We start from the raw sequence: 18,185 nt of genomic DNA, 5'->3' as shown, positions 1-18,185 counted from the left end.
AGTATATATGACCTTTAATTCTTACCACCCTTGAGTAGGTACACTTATCCCTATTTATGGATGAGAAACTGAATCACAGAAAGTTTAAGTAACTTGTTGATGTGTGAACAAAGGCGCAAGCAAGATTATTCATTTTATTGCTTGTGATCACACGCAGGTTGAAAACACCAGGTGTCCATCAACAGGAGACTGGCTGAGCACATTCAGCGCACACACAATGGCTCTTGCTGGTGCACCGTGGATTTTACTGCTATGAAAAAGAGAAAGGAGGTCAGGATTAGACTCTTACGGAGTACAGGAGGCTGGGCCAACAGTGAAGCCCTCTTTGCGAGACTTTTTCTATTGCACATCCATAACGTGGGAAAATCAAACTTCCCTGTCCCCTCTGCAGTGGGGAGGGGCCAGATAACAGGTTCTGATGCTGGACTGTGGGTAGAGTGGGTAATTCGCTTCCAAGGACAGCATACAGCAAGGCATGTGGAGTGGCTGAGCAGAGGCCTTGTGGTTTTACACTGCTGGCATTTTCTTTTCAATTTTTTATATTTATGACTGCATCAGGTTTTAGTTGGAGTGTGCAGGCTTCTCTCTGGTTGAAGAGCATGGGCTCAGTTGCTCTGAGACTTGTGGGATCCTAGTTCTCTGACCAGGCATCGAACCCACGTCCCCTGCATTGTAGGGTGGATTCTTAACCACAGGACCACCAGGCAAGTCCCACTACTGGCATTTTCGAGTTACCTGTTACTGCAGCATAATTGACCCAACCTGTCTGATCTACCCTTTACTCTCAGCTCAGGCAAAGGGAATCCAGTCACCTCCCACCTTTGTCCTGCCTCTGAAAGTGATCAGGGGAGGAGAGAGGGCTGTGACCCTGAGGTATTCTCCCTGGCCCAGGACTAGGTCTCTCAGGCTCTCTCAGATCAGGCCCCGAGAGCTGTCAGTGATGGGGAAATGTCTGAGAAAATGTCTATCTGGAGGGCGGTTGGGAGGAAGACACCAAGCTGATCAGAGGACTAAAGGGCACAGCCCTCTCCTTGGCACGGACATTCGGCTACAGGGCCAAAGTGGGATAGAGTTTGGCCTCTGGGGAGAGCAGAGGATGGTTTCAGAGCTAGGCTGGGCTGCTCCCTCTGCCCGGGAGCTCACTGCACTTGCACACCTAGTCCACTCCCGGTGGATGGACAGAGACTGTCGGTGCTCCAGCAACCCCTGACCGCAGCACCTCCGTCATCTCTCTTTCGGAAACCCCACTTTCCTCCTAGCTGGTTCTAGCAGCCCTCTGGGAAAGTGAAGACCAGCAACTGAGAACAAGCGGTGGGTGTCCTCAGGGCAGGGAGTGCTCCAGCAAGGGAGTCAGCCACAGCCACTTGATTGGCAGAGCTCAAAGGCAGGCAGAGGAGTGGGAAAGCCTATGGGGTTGAAAAGGGGAGACTCAGGTGTACCCTGAATGGAGGCTGTCGGCCTGGGGTGCTCTGGGAGGGCTGACCAGAAGTGGAACATCCTATGTCACTGCTTAGGGGAGCAGATTTGGCTTCCTCTGGTTGGTCCTAAGTTGGAAGGTGATGGTTAAGTTGCTCCGTCGTGTCCCCAACTCTTGTGATCCCATGGACTGTAGCCCACCAGGCTCCTCTGTCCATGGGATTCTCCAGGCAAGAATACTGGAGTTGGTTGCCACTTCCTTTTCCAGGGGATATTCTTGACCCGGGGATCGAACCCAGGTCTCCTACACTGCAGGCAGGTTCTTTACCCACTGAGCTACAAGGGAAGCCCCCTAAGTTGGAAGAGGGGATGAAAATTAAGGAAGCAGTCACTTATTGGGGCAATTATTACAAGGGTTATCCTAAATCATCCTAGAGATAGTCGTCAGGCTTCCTACAAGTCTGACCTATTGTGGGGTGGCTTCCTGTCTGGTTATTGTAAATAAGAGGTTGGTTTTCAGGCAGGTTGCCGCAGGCGTGGGTCAGATTCTACTTCCATATATAGTCTGGCCATTGTCTGTTGTGTTTTCAATCTCCTCTGCAGAGAGGTGACCCAGCCATAGCAACTGGAAGCCTTTTCCTCTGTCATCTTCCTCCTCGAGTGGAGAAAACCTGTTGGGAGAAAGCAGGAGCCCACACAATCTCTTTCCAGGAACAGTTCTTGGTTCATTTCTGGGCCCTGGAGGAGACTGAATACTCGGGGCACCAGAGGATCAGTCTGACTTGCCCCTGCGAACACCAAGACAGAGATGGTGTGCTAAAGGGCACTGCTTCCATTGCACGTGGTTACTGAGGGACCCGGGAAGCTGCAAGAGTTGATGATTCACGTTGCCAACATGCCTATACCTGCCCCACTCCGCCTGGAGGGCCCTGGGGGCTAAGAAAGAGCTGGGCTTCTGGCTGGGGTGGGCTGCCCTGAAGGACCCTGGAGAAGGATGCTCTCCAAGGAAGAACTTTGAGTGGCACCTCTCACTGCCCACTTCGCCAGGAAAAGAGAGAAAGCCAAGGTCAGTGTCCAGAGTCCGGGGCAGAGGCCAGTGATCAGGAACCGCTGGCACTTAGGGATGCTGCCAAACATCTTATAATGCACAGGAAAGCCACCCACAACAAAAAATTGTACAACCCCAGATGTCCATAGTATCAAGGTTCAAAAACACTGCCATAGGGCTCACTTATGTGTGAATAAGAAACATAAAATACCAACAAAAAAAATATAAGATTTTTCATTGTGACCTTGGACTGGGGATGAATTCCTTAAATGAGGCCCTCAAATGAATGAACTTGACTAGATCAAGACTCAGGATTTCTCAGGGACTTCCCTGGTCGTCCAGTGGTTAAGACCCCAGGCTTTCACTGCAGGGAGCATGGGCTCAGTCCCCGGGCAGATAACGAAGATCCTGCATGCTATGTGGTGCAGCCAAAAAAACACAAAACAACTCAGGATTTCTCTTGTACGAGGATAGCTACTATTATCAGTTATTAGAGACATGATAAAGGAGATATATTTGGACCATCTGACGGCCAGAGGGGGCCCAGTGGTTTATGATGTTGCAGATGGTGTTCCCACAAATCTTTCAGAATCCCCTCAAAGCCACAAAAAGCATAAAAAGCAAATACACACTCCATCTCTCATGTTGGCAGGAAACATCTGAAGTGTTTATAGTTATGAGCTTCTATGCACCAAATCACATACCCTGACTTTCATAAAGAGAAAGCTGATGGGAAGATAGAGACTGAGACATCTGGAAACAACAAATGTCAAACTCTGAAATAAGGAAACAGAGAAGGCACCGTCCTTTCAACTGTTCTTGGGATATTTGCTTCAATAACTATATATCATGGCTCAGAGAAAGTTTTACAACATTCCAGAGGGAGAGAAAGAAACAGTAAGACAACAGTCTCTCCTTATAAGTGATAAAATGAAAAAAAAAAAAAAACTCAGGAAACACAAAGACCCTAATGTTTATAGATATAATATTTATATTTATAAGTATATTTATAAATCTCTCTTAAAATGACATGTTAAGAAAGAAACCAAGGGCTCGCCTGGTGGCTCAGTGGTAAAGAATCCTCCTATCAATGCAGGAGACATGGGTTTGATCCCTGATCTGGAAAGATCCTACATGGCACAGGAGCTGAGAGAAAATCCCGCAGCCTGGGAGCCACAGCTATGGAGCCCACGTGCTGCCAGCACTGAAACGCCCACGCCCTAGAAGCCCGCGCTCCACAGTAAGAGAAGCCACCACAATGGGAAGCCTGCATGCTGCAATGAAGACCAAGCACAGCTGAAAATAAATACAAATAACTTTATTCTATAAGTAAAATTTCAAAAAAAAAGGAATAGAAATCAAAGTGGCAGAACTTCTAGAAAATGATGATGAAGAAGCACAATACTTCGGAAGCCTGGTCTCCTTGTCTTGATCACTCTAGCTTTATAATTAATCTTACTCTCTGGCAGATCTCCCCTCAATTCTTTTGTTCATCTTCAAGATGAGGCTGGCCATCCTAGGCCCTTTGTTCTTCTATATCCATTTTATTTATTAAAAAGAAATATTTATTTATTTGGCTGTGCTGGATCTTTAGTTACAGCCTGCAAACCCGGGCCCCCTGCATTGGGAACATGGAGTCTTAGTCCCTGGACCACCAGGGAAGACCCTGTATCCATTTTGGAACCAGTTTTCCCAGCTCCATGAAAAGCCTTGATGGGATTTTGATCAGAATTGCAATGAGTTTGTAGATTAACTTGGAAAGATGTGACATCTTTATGATATTAAGTCAACCCACCTGGTAAAGTCTCCTGAGCAGCTGCAGTACTGGCTGGAGGCAGAGGGAACGTGGGATTCAGGAAGGAGGAAGGAAGCCATAAATACTGGCTATGGCGTCATGACCGTTGCAACAGCGGCGCCCCCGACCATGTGTCCTTCATGGCTCTGAGTTCTGTATATTGCGAGGAAATTGTCTTTGGAAGGTGCAAAGTGGTCATGGGAGGAAGAACATGTAACAGAAGATGAACGGCTCAATCTGTTTCTAATAAACACTCAACAGGTTTTGCTTTTTGCTGATTTATAAGGTAGGTCCTGGCATTTCTAAAAACTGAAACTTGAGTCTCGTATTTCTAAAGGCTTGGGATTAGTCGAGGGGTGTGTAAGCTCTTCCTGGTGTCTGTCATCCCAAATAGCAGTCAAGGGCTACATGGGGCAAAAAAGAGACTAGAGCTCTTGTGTTAAGGGCCAAAGGGGGTGTAGGCAGAATGCCAAGGGGCAACGTGAAGACAGGAAAGGGGCTGACACCCTGCAGATACCTCGACCTGATCCACCAGGTGTCTGAGTATGCATCTGCCACCAAGGAGGTGCCAGGGTGGGTGGGCTGAGGGGACTGTATTGATCCCTGGGACTGAGACTTCACGGAGCTCCCTGATGGAGGCTGCAGACGGTGCCCAGGGCTTCAGGACCAGTATAAGCCAAAGAGGGACCCTGGGACCCTGGCAGGCCGACAGGTTCTCACGCCAGGACCAGACGGTCTGCAGGGCATGTGTGGGCGCTCTGCCCTGGAGAGCAGGGAGGGAGGCTGGGCCACGTGAGCCGTTAATTCCGCTGCTCGCGCTCACCTTGTCCCGTGTGTGCCTCACCAGCGAAGGCTGACTGACTTTCTCAAGTTCAAATTAGTGGGGAAAAAATAGGGAGCTATCCAGTTGAAGGTATTAGAGTAGAACCGAACATGCACCGTTTCCCTCTCAAAGAAACAGAGAAGGGGAAAAAAGCGTTAGTAATGACATGCCAATCACATAGAAATGAACAAGGGAATTCTGTGTAGACTTGAAATAAGGCTCTCTTTGAAGGAAAGAAATAGGAAGAAACCCCCAGCCTGGGGTGGGAGCTGAAGCCTTGTGACTTAGCCAGGAAGTGGGAACACGGCCAAGCTGAACGCACAGGGCCTGGGGCCAAGTCTTCAGTCTGTAACCCGTGCTGGTGAACAAGGCTGAGAGGCTTCAGTGATGGAGGCCAGGTCTCCACCAAGAGCATGAAGCATGGTGCCAGAAATGCCCTCCCTGCCAGGTCATAAACAGGGCCAACCCAGAAAACAGGGATGCAGAACTTGTGATAGAGGTAAGTACAGAGAGATGCAGGACCACCTGTTTTTGTTTCAATTCAGCAGGAGGATAGACGTATGGATTAGCTTTTGCTGGAAAAGGAAATTTCCATCAGTGTTAAAAATGTAAGGGAAACCACTAAAAATATAAATAAAATGTATAACTTTGAAACCAATACTGGGGAAGAAGGGAATAGCACAAAGAAAACTCAATTAATTCAATAGAAATTCAGAAAACAGAAGAAAAAGTAATCAAGAGAAAGAATGCTAAGTAGAAAACATAATATAATATGGCAGATATATGTTCCAGTGGAAATACCAATAAATGTAAATAGGTCAGACTCTTTTTAAAAGACAGTGACATTGGGTTAAAGTAAAACAAAATGAAAATTTAAATATGGGTTGTTTTTAAAGTCATCCCTAAAACAAGAGAAAGACGGAAAATAAAAAGAAAAGATCCCTGGGGTTTGCCTAGTGTTCCAGTAGCTAAGACTGTATTCCCAATGCAGGGCTAACAGGTTCTATCGCTGGTCAGGGAACTAGGATCCCTTATGCCACATAGCATAGCCAAAAACAGAAAGAAAGAAAGAAAAGAAAAACCCAAATACTAATAAAAAGAAAGCTTAGGTAGCAATAGTAATATCAGAGACCCTAGACCTCAAGGCAAAATCGTTAAAAGCAGAGAAATATTTTATATTAGAAAAAGGGACAATCCATGAAGAAAACATTCTTTAAAATATAGGTGTTCAAAAATGACTCAAGGAAATAAACAAATGGCCATAAAAGAAATGGAAACAGTGGTCAGCTCACCCATAAGCAGAGGCCCCAGCTCCAGATGGCCTTACGGTGAGTCCTAGTGATGCTTCAGGAAACGATGACTTTTACCCTCAGAAAACCCGTGCAAATGGGAAAAGGGGGAAAGGGGCATGCCACAGCTGTCAATCCAGTGAGAAAATATGACAGCATGACCAAAAGCCTTGTCCCTGGAATAATAAAAAACGAGGACAGCAAACACAGAGCACTTACAACGTTCGGGGCCCTGTTGTAAGGACCTCACGGAGATTAAAGCAGGTCACCACTGAAACTAGTCATGAAGCACAGAGAGGTCAAGAAACTTGTCGGATGCCAGGCAGCTGGTAGGTGACAGAACCCAAGATCCAACTGTTCCCTTAGTGACCTCACTCTGCCACCCCTTTAGGTCAAAAATAACTCAGTAGATTAGGAAAAAGACTGATGTAATTAAGAAGAAAGAAGAAACACAATAGGATCATCTCAGACACAGAAGAAGCATTCGGTGAAACTGAGCCTTAATACAATCAAGATCTCTATCAAAAGCCTCAGCAAACTGCATACTAACAGGCTGTCTTGACAGTTGTCACACTTAGCTTTTTTTGCCTTTTGACCACACCACATGCTTGTTTTTAAAATGGGCCAAAGTCTTCAGGACATTTACAATCCTGCCTGGTGCCCTGGGGCAACTAATAAAACCATGCCCAGATCTGGTGAAAGTGAAAGTGAAGTTGCTCAGTCATGTCCGACTCTTTGCAATCTCATGGGCAGTAGCCTGCACCAGGCTCCTCCATCCATGGGATTTTCTAGGCGAAAGTACTGGAGTGGGTTCCATTTCCTTCTCCAGGGAATCTTCTCGTCCCAAGGATCGAACCCAGGTCTCCCACATTGTAGACAGATGCTTTACCATCTGAGTCACCAGGGAAGTCCTGGTAGGGTAATCCAAATATTATTGCTCAGATCCACCCTCCTCCCACCCACTGCATGGTTTGGAAGCAAGCCATTGGGAGGTTCAAGGTCACACCTCTGATTGACTAGGGAAGAAGCCGATCTGATTATCGCTATTGATTGTTTAGTCACTAAATCGAATCCGACTCCTTAGTGACCCCATGGACTGTAGCACGATGGGTTCCTCTGTCTTTGGGATTTCCCAGGCAAGAATCCTGGAGTAGGTTGCCATTTCCTCCTCCAGGGGATCTTCCTGACTCGCATTTCCTGCATCGCAGGTGGGGTCTTTACCACTGAGCCACCAGGGAAGCATCCAGGTCTGTGACAGAACAAGGCAATAAAGGATGTTGGAGAAAAGACTAGGACTGATGCTCTTGTGGGTATTTCCAGACTCCAACTTTATCTAGAAAGGTTTTTAGGTGTTGTTGCTTAGAATTCCATCTCCTTTTGCACCTGCATTGGTGGCTCTTTTCTGCAGTCACTCTGCTTTCATTTTCACGAGTAGCTATTACTAATTAGGAGGGAAATAGACACTTACGGCAGGAATTCTGTTTCTGAGCTGCCAGTTAAAATGTGCTGGTCTAAGGAAATCTAAAGGCACATGAAGTGAAAAGGAGAAACAAAAATCCTAACAAATGGAATTGGAGATTTCAATATTAAGTTTTTACCGCTCCCATTAAAGTTACACCCCATATAAGGAAGCTCTGTTGTTCAGTCGATAAGTTGTGTCTGACTCTTTGCAACCCCAGTGGACTGCAGCACATCAGGCTTCCCTGTCCTTCACTATCTCCCTGAGCTTGCTCAAACTCATGTCCGTTGAGTCAGTGATGCCATCCAACCATCTCATCCTCGGTCGTCCCCTTCTCCTCCTGCCCTTAGTCTTTCCCAGCATCAGGGTCTTTTCCAGCGAGTTGACTCTTCGCATCAGGTAGCCTACTACACTATTCAATCTTATTCTGAAGCTCTTAGTTGATGAAATAAGAAAATAAACTAGAACCTGGCATTAGAAAGAAACATGCTAGGCTCATCATTTCTCAACAATACAATCATCAGCACAGAAAATAGAAAAGCTTCAACGGACAAACTTTCTCACGGGGAATTCCATTAAGGGTTCCAGATGTAAAATCAACTAAGACAAAATAACAGTGTACTAAACACAAACATCCATGGCTCAATGGTAAGGAATCTGCCTGTGATGCAGGAGACACCAGTTCAATCCCTGGGTCAGGAAGATCCCCTGGAGGAAGGCATGGCTACCCATTCCAGGATTCTTGCTTGAAAAATCCCATGGACAGAGGAGCCTGGCAGGCTACAGTCCATGGGGTCACAAAGAGTTGGACACGACTGAAGTGACTGAGCATGACATTCACAAACAACAGTCAATTAGAAAACGTTATCAGAACAGAGATCACAAAAACATCCCATAAAATTCCTATATTTTAAAATGTGTACAATTTTTTAAAATTTTAAATGCTTAGTGAAGGACCTAGTAGATCTGAAAAAAATAAAATCATATCACATGGCTGGATGGGAAGACTCAATAATGTAAAGATGCAGATTTTCTGAATTAATCTATTTAATCTAATCCAGTGCATTTAGCTGAACATTCTTAGGGCATTGTGTCAGACACTGCTCATTTACTTTCCTCAACCCTAACAGTGCTCTTTTGGGATGTATGTGATCCTAATTTCCTAATAGAGGCATGGGTCATAAAATTACACAGGAAGTAAGTGGTGGAAAGCAGGATTTTGAATCCAGGTCTTTAACCTTGATGCTCTGGTGTAACCTGTAGATAACTAGGTTTCTAAATCTATTTGTAAAATGGACTACTCTCAGACACAGTTTTGATTGAAAAAGCAGGGTGAAAGATTGTGTTATAGTTAGACACTGTTTCTACAAATTAAAAGCACTAAACACTCATTTTTCTGCAGGTAAGTGATGTACAAACAAAGTTGCTTTTTTTTTTTTTAAAGGATTTAATATAAAATTGGATTACACAGTATTTGGCTCTGGAGTGGAGGCACTTTAGTTTTTTCTATTAAAGTCTAAATTTTTAAGGGTTAGTATATTCATATGCTGGGAAGATTCCCTGGAGGAAGGCATGGAAATCCACTCCAGTGTTCTTGCCTGGAGAATCCCACAGACAGAGGAGCCTCGTGGGCTATAGTCTGTGGGGTCACAGAGTCGGACACGACTGAAGTGACTTAGCACATATTCATATGCTACTGTGAAATGTTTTTTAACCATCTAGAAAACAGTGGAAAGAAGCAAAAATAATACTGGGGGGATTTCCCTGGTGGTCCGGAGGTAAAGACCCCACACTCCCACTGCAGTGGGTACAGGTTCCATCTCTGGAATTACGATTCTGCATGCTACGCAGCACAGCCAGAATAACAACAATACTAACAGGGACTAAGTCAGGGCAGTGAAAACATGTGGCATGCATGCCAAGTCACTTCAATCGTGTCTGACTGTTGGCGACTCTACAGACCATAGCCCACCAGGCTCCTGTGTCCATGGGATTCTCCAGGCATGAATACTAGAGTGGGTTGCCATGCCCTTTTCCAGGGGATCTTCCCGACCAGGAAGGCAGGTTCTTTACCACTAGCGCCACCTGGGAAGCCCCTGAAAACATGTTACAACTTTCTCTTGTTACTACTCTCTTTTTGCTAGTTTGTATTTCTTAAATTTCCAACAAGGGAAAAGCATCTAGTTTTTTCATTTTCCAAATATAAAATTAGATTACAATATTGAGTAAGCCCCTCCCGGGAGAAGCTCTGTCCTGGGGGTTGGAGAAGACGGAAGATCAGATCAAGCTGAAGTCACGCTGGTCCCATGGCAGTAGTTATGCAAGAGTTGTATGAAGTGGTGGAAAAAAGCTTCCTGGGAGGTGACAGCCAAAGGGATCCTCTGGGGAGGAGGAGGCGGAGGAGGAAGGGGAGGAAGATGGGTTCCCCCGTGCAAAGCCAGCTGGCGTGGGCAGAGCCAGCTGAGCTAAGTTGGTCTCTGAGTGCCACGCCAGGAAGCCTGGGTTTCTTCCTGAGGACATGGGGAAACACGAGGGATCTCAGGCAGGGGAGGAGCAAGGCAGATCCCAGGTTTACAACAGTCCTGCTCGTTCCATGGTGCGAAGATGCGATTACAGGGCAAAGATTTGAGGCTGGGAGACCTCAAGGAGGCTTTGCAAAATTGCAGATGAAAGCTGATGGGTCATGTCCGCGGGGTGGGGCCTGAAGGCACGGGAACAGGAGCGCGCAGAAGGCAGGGCTGGCAGGATGCAATGGATCTGGGGACAACGAGGCATCCCGGATGCCTCCCAGTTTCTGGCCTGGGGGCTGGCAGGGGAGACAGTGGCGCAGGATGAGACAGCTGAGAGCCAGGGTCTGGGATGCCTTAGAAGAGGGCTTCCTGGAAGAGGTGATACCCAGTGGAGCCTGGCAAGCGTGGGTGGGGACTGCAGGTCAGGAGACCTCAGGCCGAGTTCTGGCTGCTATGCTGTCCTAGGCAGGCCACTCCGCATGGCTAATACTCTCTGTCCTCTTCCGAAAACAGGGGCCCATCATTCCTATGCTCTGGGTTGAGGGAGGATTAAGGAGATAACACATAGCAAGTGCTTGGCACTGAGCCTGGCACGGGATGATCTGGGGGCCCTGCCCCTTGTTCTTACTTTCCCATCACCCCATGCCCAGCATCTCCCATCCGCAGCATCCCCGGGCTGCCTTCTCCCCATGGCTTTGTGTTCCCCTGACCCAGTTAGGCAGGGATGAGGAGAGAATCCACCTTCCGGCTCCATCCTGCCCCGCTTCTGCCACCCCAGAGGGAGGGATCCACGTACTCAGGTCTGAGCCCCGGATTAGCTGTGTAATCCCCAGCTCTGACTGGACAATCTCTTTTCCTGCCCGGGAGAGGGGGCCTGGGGGTGGGAGTCAGGACTGCTGGGCCCTGGGCCTGGGGCTGCCCCACCCCTCTGGGAGCCCTCAGACAAGGTGCCCCGGCTCTTGCCTCTTCTTTTGGAAACGCCACTGACTCCCTGAAAGGATTGTCACGTGTGCGCCAGTTGCTCTGTGCGTCTGCTGTGTCTGGGGCGCTCTGAAAAGCAAGAAAGGCCTGGGTCGCTTTCCAGATCTACACGCAGCAGCTTCACGCCCCTGGACAAGAGATGAAACCACCGTGGCCCTCCCTTTTCTTCGTGGGGAAAAAGAATTAACAGTACCCGGGGCTACTATGGGAAATATATGAGAAATTAAGGGCCTATTACTTTATAAATGGCACATTTCTTGAGAGATAAGAAAGGATGGGTCTTCCTTAGCGGTCCAGTGGTTCCGAATCCGCCTTCCAATGCAGGGGACCCTGGTCCAGGAAGATCCCACGTGCATGGGGCAACTAAGCCACCCATGAGCCGCAGCTACTGAAGCCCGAGTGCCCTAGAGCCCCTGCTCCAAAACAAGAGAAGCCACCACAAGGGGAAGTCTGAGCACTCAACTAGAGAACAGCCCTGCCCCCTGCAACTACAGGAAGCTTGTGCACAGCAAGGAAGACCCAGTGCAGCCAAAATAAATTAATTAATTAATTTAATTTTTTAAAAAGGATGACCACAGGATAAGAGAATAGAGGAGCTGGGGAGAGAAGACCCAAACAGACATCTTGGGACTCAGAGCCACAGCGATCCAGAGAACTGACAAACTGATTAAAAAGTTAATCAAGCTTCGGAGACTTCAGGGGCAGGCGAAGATCAGAAGACCTTCTCAGGTCACTGGAGCCTGGTGGTGGTGGGGGTGGGGGTGTTGGGGACAGAAAGGCCCTAAAGTCCCAAGCGGAAGAGGTCCTGGAGAGAACGGGGCGTGACGTGGCCTGGGCCAGAAGACCCTGCGCGGGAGAGGCAGAGTCCGTCCATTCAGGCCAGGGCCAGGTTGCCAAGGCAGCGGGGACCACGCCAGGATCTTGAGCAGCAGCGCCAAATGCCAAACTCTCCTGACCCGCACCGCGGGAGGGATGGTGCGGAGAGTGCAGCAGCACCGGGGAGAGGCTGGGCCGCCCGATGACCAGCTCCACCCTCTTGGCCTCACCCCAACCTAGAACTCTAGACGTCCCTCCTCTGGGAAACTCTGCCCCAGAGCCCCCGCCTGCCCCGCCTCCCGGCTTCCCTGAGCCCAGGGGTGCCCGAGGTGGGTGGGGGTAAAGTCACAGTCTGGCAGGGCTGGGACAGGGCCAGAGCAGTACAAGGCAGGCAGGAGGGTCCAGCTGCATAGTGGGCTCAAAGGCTGAGAGTCCGGAGGCAAATGCGAAAGAACAGAGCCGGCGAGCAAGACAGTAAATAAATGCCAGCCTCGCGACAGGAGAAAGGCGGTCCGGAGGCCCACGGGACTACATCTCCCAGCAGCCTCAGCGCCAGACAGGGCACTTCCGGCCTCTCCGCGCTCCCTCGAGGAGGCAGGGCCAAGGGCGGGGCGGGAGCGGCGCGGGGAAGTTGGGGCGCGCCCTGTCAGGGCGCGTGTGACGTTCTTCCTGTGCGCCGCCTAGCGTCTCGGTCGTGCCGGGTCCTGAGCCTCAGAGCTGTGAAGGTGACAGCGGGCGGTCACCGGCTTGCCTTTCCCCGCCCCTCCCCGCGATGCTGGCGGCACGGCGGCTGCTCGGCGGGTCGCTCCCCGCGCGGGTGTCTGTGCGATTCAGCGGCGACACGGTGAGGCCCGACCTGGCTCGTTCCAGGGGCGCTCGCGGGCCGGGTCTCGCTGTCGCGTCTGCGCGCGCCATACCTGGGTCCGTAGTGCCTTCTGGAGAAGCCTCTCATCTCCCCCGTCTGACAGGAAGGTTGCCGATGTAGGAGGGGACGGGTTCCAAACGGGAGGCTGATTCTCCCCGGCCCCCTAGCCCTCCGGCTCCTTGGCTTCCCCTTATTTAACAATTGCGCGACCTAACGGAGAATTTTGCAGGTGGCAAAGCGTCCTTGTCTCATTCCTTCCTCGCTACAACCTTGTAGCGCGTGAAGGGGTCACTGCCCCATTTTACAGATGCAGAAACAGCTTTGGAGAGGGCCGTTCATTCCTCGTCCAAAGTTCTGCTCCCTGTATTGGCCCTTAAGGGGTTGGGTGTCTGGAAGCGAGGTCCCCTTAGCCCTCAGCTGGGGTTCTCTCTATGTCTCATGGGATTCCAGAGCCATGTCTCCTCAACAGCTTTATCCCGAGCGGGTCTCCCGCCATCATCTTGTGTCCCAGCCTCAGTGAAGCATTCCTCTTCCTTCAGAAAACACGTTTTGTCTCCAGCAGAGTTTAGTCATATAAACAAGACTTTGGCCAAATTAAGTTTTGGTCCAGCAGAGCCATACAAGTAAATAAATGGACGTGACATCACGCTGGGTTCAGGGCTGTAGTCTGTTCTGTGGATCCTGTGTGGGCTTTGGCCACAGACAGACCTGTGCTTAGATTCCATCTGCTCCTTCAGGCTGTGTGCCTTTTGTAAGCTCATTTTGTTCTGAGTCTTGTTTCCTCTTCTGTGAAATGGAGGAAATCATTCCTATCTCAGGGTTAGGAGAATGAAATGAGATCTTGGATATAAAAAGCTTAGCCTAGTGCCTGCTAACAGAAAGTGCTTACTAAGTGGTAATGGTAGTTGTGACCGTACGAAGGGTTCTGAAGCTTTGGCCCCTGCCCTCCTCCCAGTCCAACCCTCCTTAACTAGGGGACCCAAAAATCTGTAGCTCCTGGCCTGGCCCGTCATAATCCCAGAGCTCTCCTGGGCATACTGACTCTCTGTGTCCCCAGACAGCGCCCAAGAAAACCTCATTTGGCTCGCTGAAGGACGAAGACCGGATCTTCACCAACCTGTATGGCCGCCATGACTGGAGGTGAGATGGTGCCCTTAGGCTGGTGGGTCCCCAGGCAGGGCCTCCTCCTCACTGCCTTCCCCACCCTGCTGCTGCTGCTGCTGCTAAGTTGCTTCAGTCCTGTCCGACTGTGCGACCCCATAGATGGCAGCCCACCAGGCTCCCCCGTCCCTGGGATTCTCCAGGCAAGAACACTGGAGTGGGTTGCCATTTCCTTCTCCAATGCATGAAAGTGAAAAGTGAAAGTGAAGTCGCTCAGTCGTGTCCGACTCTTAGTGACCCCATGGAATGCAGCCTACCAGACTCCTCCATCCATGGGATTTTCCAGGCAAGAGTACTGGAGTGGGGTGCCATCGCCTTCTCCTTCTATCCAGGCTTAAAGGTGCCCAGAGTCGAGGTGACTGGTACAAGACGAAGGAGATTCTGCTGAAGGGGCCTGACTGGATCCTGGGTGAGGTCAAGACGTCGGGCTTGCGGGGCCGTGGAGGTGCTGGCTTCCCCACTGGCCTTAAATGGAGCTTCATGAATAAGCCCTCAGATGGCAGGTGTGTGTAGGCAGGCAGAAATGGGGTTGCACCTCTGGATGGCTGGGGCTTATCTGGGCCTTGGGGCTGTTTCCTTGGAAACCAAGAGTGAATGGAGTAGGAAAACCTTACCAGAGCTCCAGTAGCAGGGACTCGGTTCCATCGTCTTCCTCAGGAGTCTTGAGGGGCAGCAGAGTCTACCCAAGATTTTAACCCAGCAGACTTAATTGATCAGTTCCTGGCTCTGCCATTTAATCATATAGCTTTGGGCAGTATTTCTGAACCTCAGTATTCTGTTCTGTAAATGTGTATTGTATTGTGCAGGGATTAGAGAGATACTGTGCCTTCCAGCTTTTGGCCTGCCCTTTGGTCTGCGTGTAGAAAGTAAATGATAAATGTCAGCTCTGCCTCCTTTTGGCTCCAGAGATATGATGGAGGTTCACGGAATGCTCATCGTGACCAAAAGCAGATGTGGGCTCTTGAGAAAGCACTGGGAGAAGCATTTGGGCTGAGTAGAACCAAGACCTTGCCTGTGCTCATAGCTGCCCCAGTGTGGACTAGGCAGTGAGCTCCCTGTCGTTGGTGGTGAGCAAGCAGAGCCCTGGGGACTTGTTGCGGGGACAGAGAAGGATTGGCTGTCAGATAAAACCTGTTTGAGGTTTCCTGGTAGACTGGGGTGGCATTCGGTTGAAGGCCTGACCCTGGTGGCCCTGTGGCCCAACTGCCCTGCTGGCCCCTGCAGGCCCAAGTATCTGGTGGTGAACGCGGATGAGGGGGAGCCAGGCACGTGCAAGGACCGAGAGATCATCCGCCACGACCCCCACAAGCTGGTGGAAGGCTGCCTAGTAGGGGGCCGGGCCATGGGCGCTCGTGCCGCCTACATCTACATCCGCGGGGAGTTCTACAACGAGGCCTCCAATCTGCAGGTGGGCAGGGGGAGGGCCAGGTGCTGAGTGGGCACTCTCATACCCCAACCCAGGCAGAGTTCTTCTTAGGTTCTCACGTGGGATCTATCTGGAGTTGTGCTGGGAGGGTGGGGATCTCTCGAGCTGGCCTGTGTCCTGAGTGGGACGTGCACCCCAAAGCCTCTGTCTCGCTCTGTGTCCCAGAGCGTCAGCCTGGGAGGTCTTCCAGGGCTCCAGGGCTCCTGGGGTGGGGGTAGGCTGGAGAACTCACACGTGGGCATTTTTCTTGAAGGGTCAAGAGGTCACGTCAGTAATTCTCAGCCCAGTGACGCCTATAGTAATTGGTCTAGGGCCGAAGCCTCACTTTTCTATTAGGTTCATAACCTGGCACATGGTAGCATTATGTGTGTTATTACATATTTAAAAATTAGCCTCCAGGGTCCTTTCCTCTACTCAGAAGCAGTACTCACTCATTGTAAAGACAGGAATCCACACACACCAAAGAAAAATCTCCCATAGACTACCTAGAGAAACTACTTGCTGAAATTTTCATTATTTCCGTAAAGTCTTTAAAAAATACATATAGTTAGAGATTTTGTTAAATGTTATCACACAAGCAGCACACACGTTGTAAAAATCCCTACCCTTCTCCCAGCACGTCTTCTGCCTGTGTCCAGAGGGAGCTTTGGCCCTGGACTATGGTGATGAGCTCCCTGGGCCTGTACCCCGCCCTCCCACACGCAGTGTTCCTGGGCACGTGGGGACTGTGTCTGTACACCCCTGTCCCACAGGTAGCCATCCGAGAGGCCTACGAGGCTGGTCTGATTGGCAAGAATGCCTGCGGCTCCGGCTACGATTTCGACGTGTTTGTGGTGCGTGGGGCCGGGGCCTACATCTGCGGGGAGGAGACGGCGCTCATCGAGTCCATCGAGGGCAAACAGGGCAAGCCCCGCCTGAAGCCGCCTTTCCCTGCAGACGTGGGTACGACCTGGCGCCTGGCCTCGTCCCGGGCCTTGTCCTGTGGAACCTGGGATCTGGCTTCAGGTTGCCACTTATCATTCTTGGGGAATTTCTGAGTCCCTTCTGCACTGGGGGGCCTGACACCGAGTAGGTGGGAACAACATCGAGGCTGCACCAGTGCCCCCAGGAGTCTCATCCTGCCCCAGGGCACAGGCCACACACCCGGGTGCGCTCCTACCCCCTGGGAACTTGGGGCAGGGTGGCGGAGATGCAGCACAGCTGGAATCGGGCTCCCGGGGGACGAGAGTTAACACGGGTGGAAGCAGGGCTCTCTGCCGCAGAAGCAGATCCTGGACAGATGCCACCTCCAGGAGACCCACCCCAACTGTCCCCAACCTCCAGCAGCCACTGGTTTGTTTTCTTTTTAAAAAAAAAAATTTTGTTTTTGGCTGTGCCAGGTCTTCGTTGCTGGGCAGGTTTTTCTCTCCTTGTGGCAAACGGGGCCACTCTAGTTCTGGTACACGGGCTTCTCATCACGATGGCCTCTTGCTGCCGAGCAAAAGCTCCAGGGCGCGTGGGCTTCAGTGGTGGAGCTCCCCGGCCCTGGGGGCAGGCTCAGTAGCTGTGGCGCACAGGCCTAGTTGCCCCTCAGCACGTGGGATTGAACCCACGTCTCCTGCATTGGCAGGTGGATTCTTTGCCACCGAGCCACCAGGGATGTGACATCCACCAGGTTCTTACCCTCCCCCCCGCAGGAGTGTTTGGCTGCCCTACAACTGTGGCCAATGTGGAGACTGTGGCCGTGTCCCCTACCATCTGCCGCCGTGGGGGTGCCTGGTTTGCCAGCTTCGGCCGAGAGCGCAACTCAGGCACCAAACTGTTCAACATCTCTGGCCACGTCAACAACCCCTGCACCGTGGAGGAGGAGATGTCTGTGCCGCTGAAGGAGCTGATTGAGAAGCACGCCGGTGAGGCCTGGGGCCACCCAGCGGGGTAGGCGGGCCTCGGGGGCCTGGGCTGGGGTGGGGGCTGACAGGCGTGCCGGCCCCCGCCCTGACCATCCATCCTCTCGGGGACTGGCTGGGGCCCCAGGGGGTGTCACGGGTGGCTGGGACAACCTCCTTGCTGTGATCCCTGGCGGCTCGTCCACCCCGCTGATCCCCAAGTCCGTGTGTGAGACGGTGCTGATGGACTTCGACGCGCTGATCCAGGCGCAGACGGGGCTGGGCACGGCTGCCGTGATCGTCATGGACCGCTCGGTAAGGAAGGGCTGCCCACGCTCCCACCCAGTGCCTGCCTTAGGCCAGCCTGGCTAGTACCCCAGCCCGAGCTTCTCAGAGACACCCGCCAGTTCTTGGGTCCCGATTCCTGTCACCCAAGATACAGGGAGGTGGGAGAGGCTGGGGGGCAAGGCTTCTCTATGGGGAACGGCCATGGAGCCTGGCAGCGCAGGATGCCTGGGGTGAGTGGAGGTGGCCAGAGCACTGCTGGAATCGGGCGGGTGTGCCGCCAGGGGCTGAGGCTCAGGCTCGGGCACCTCCTCACTGCCCCTTGTCTCCGCAGACGGACATTGTGAAAGCCATCGCCCGCCTCATCGAGTTCTACAAGCATGAGAGTTGTGGCCAGTGTACCCCGTGCCGCGAGGGTAGGCGTGCTGGGCAGGCTGAGGGTTTCT

At 51.2% G+C, this 18,185-nt stretch overlaps 1 protein-coding gene across 1 annotated transcript in view; it reads left to right on the top strand.

Moving 5' to 3' along the window:
- The first annotated feature begins 12,790 nt into the window (after positions 1-12,790).
- Positions 12,791-18,185, top strand: part of NDUFV1 (NADH dehydrogenase (ubiquinone) flavoprotein 1, 51kDa) — a 6,206-nt gene continuing 811 nt past the window's right edge. The window contains exons 1-8 of the mRNA XM_010837680.1: positions 12,791-12,981; positions 14,060-14,142; positions 14,496-14,666; positions 15,388-15,571; positions 16,342-16,531; positions 17,266-17,478; positions 17,603-17,769; positions 18,074-18,155. Coding sequence (XP_010835982.1) covers positions 12,910-12,981; positions 14,060-14,142; positions 14,496-14,666; positions 15,388-15,571; positions 16,342-16,531; positions 17,266-17,478; positions 17,603-17,769; positions 18,074-18,155 — 1,162 coding nt within the window. The 5' untranslated portion in view covers positions 12,791-12,909. The remainder of the gene's footprint in view (positions 12,982-14,059; positions 14,143-14,495; positions 14,667-15,387; positions 15,572-16,341; positions 16,532-17,265; positions 17,479-17,602; positions 17,770-18,073; positions 18,156-18,185) is intronic.

This window comes from Bison bison, unplaced genomic scaffold (genome assembly GCF_000754665.1).
Source record: "Bison bison bison isolate TAMUID 2011002044 unplaced genomic scaffold, Bison_UMD1.0 scf7180017864080, whole genome shotgun sequence".
NCBI lineage: Eukaryota > Metazoa > Chordata > Mammalia > Artiodactyla > Bovidae > Bison > Bison bison.
Note: the sequence above shows the minus strand (reverse complement) of the source record. Positions and strands in the feature narration are given on the sequence as shown.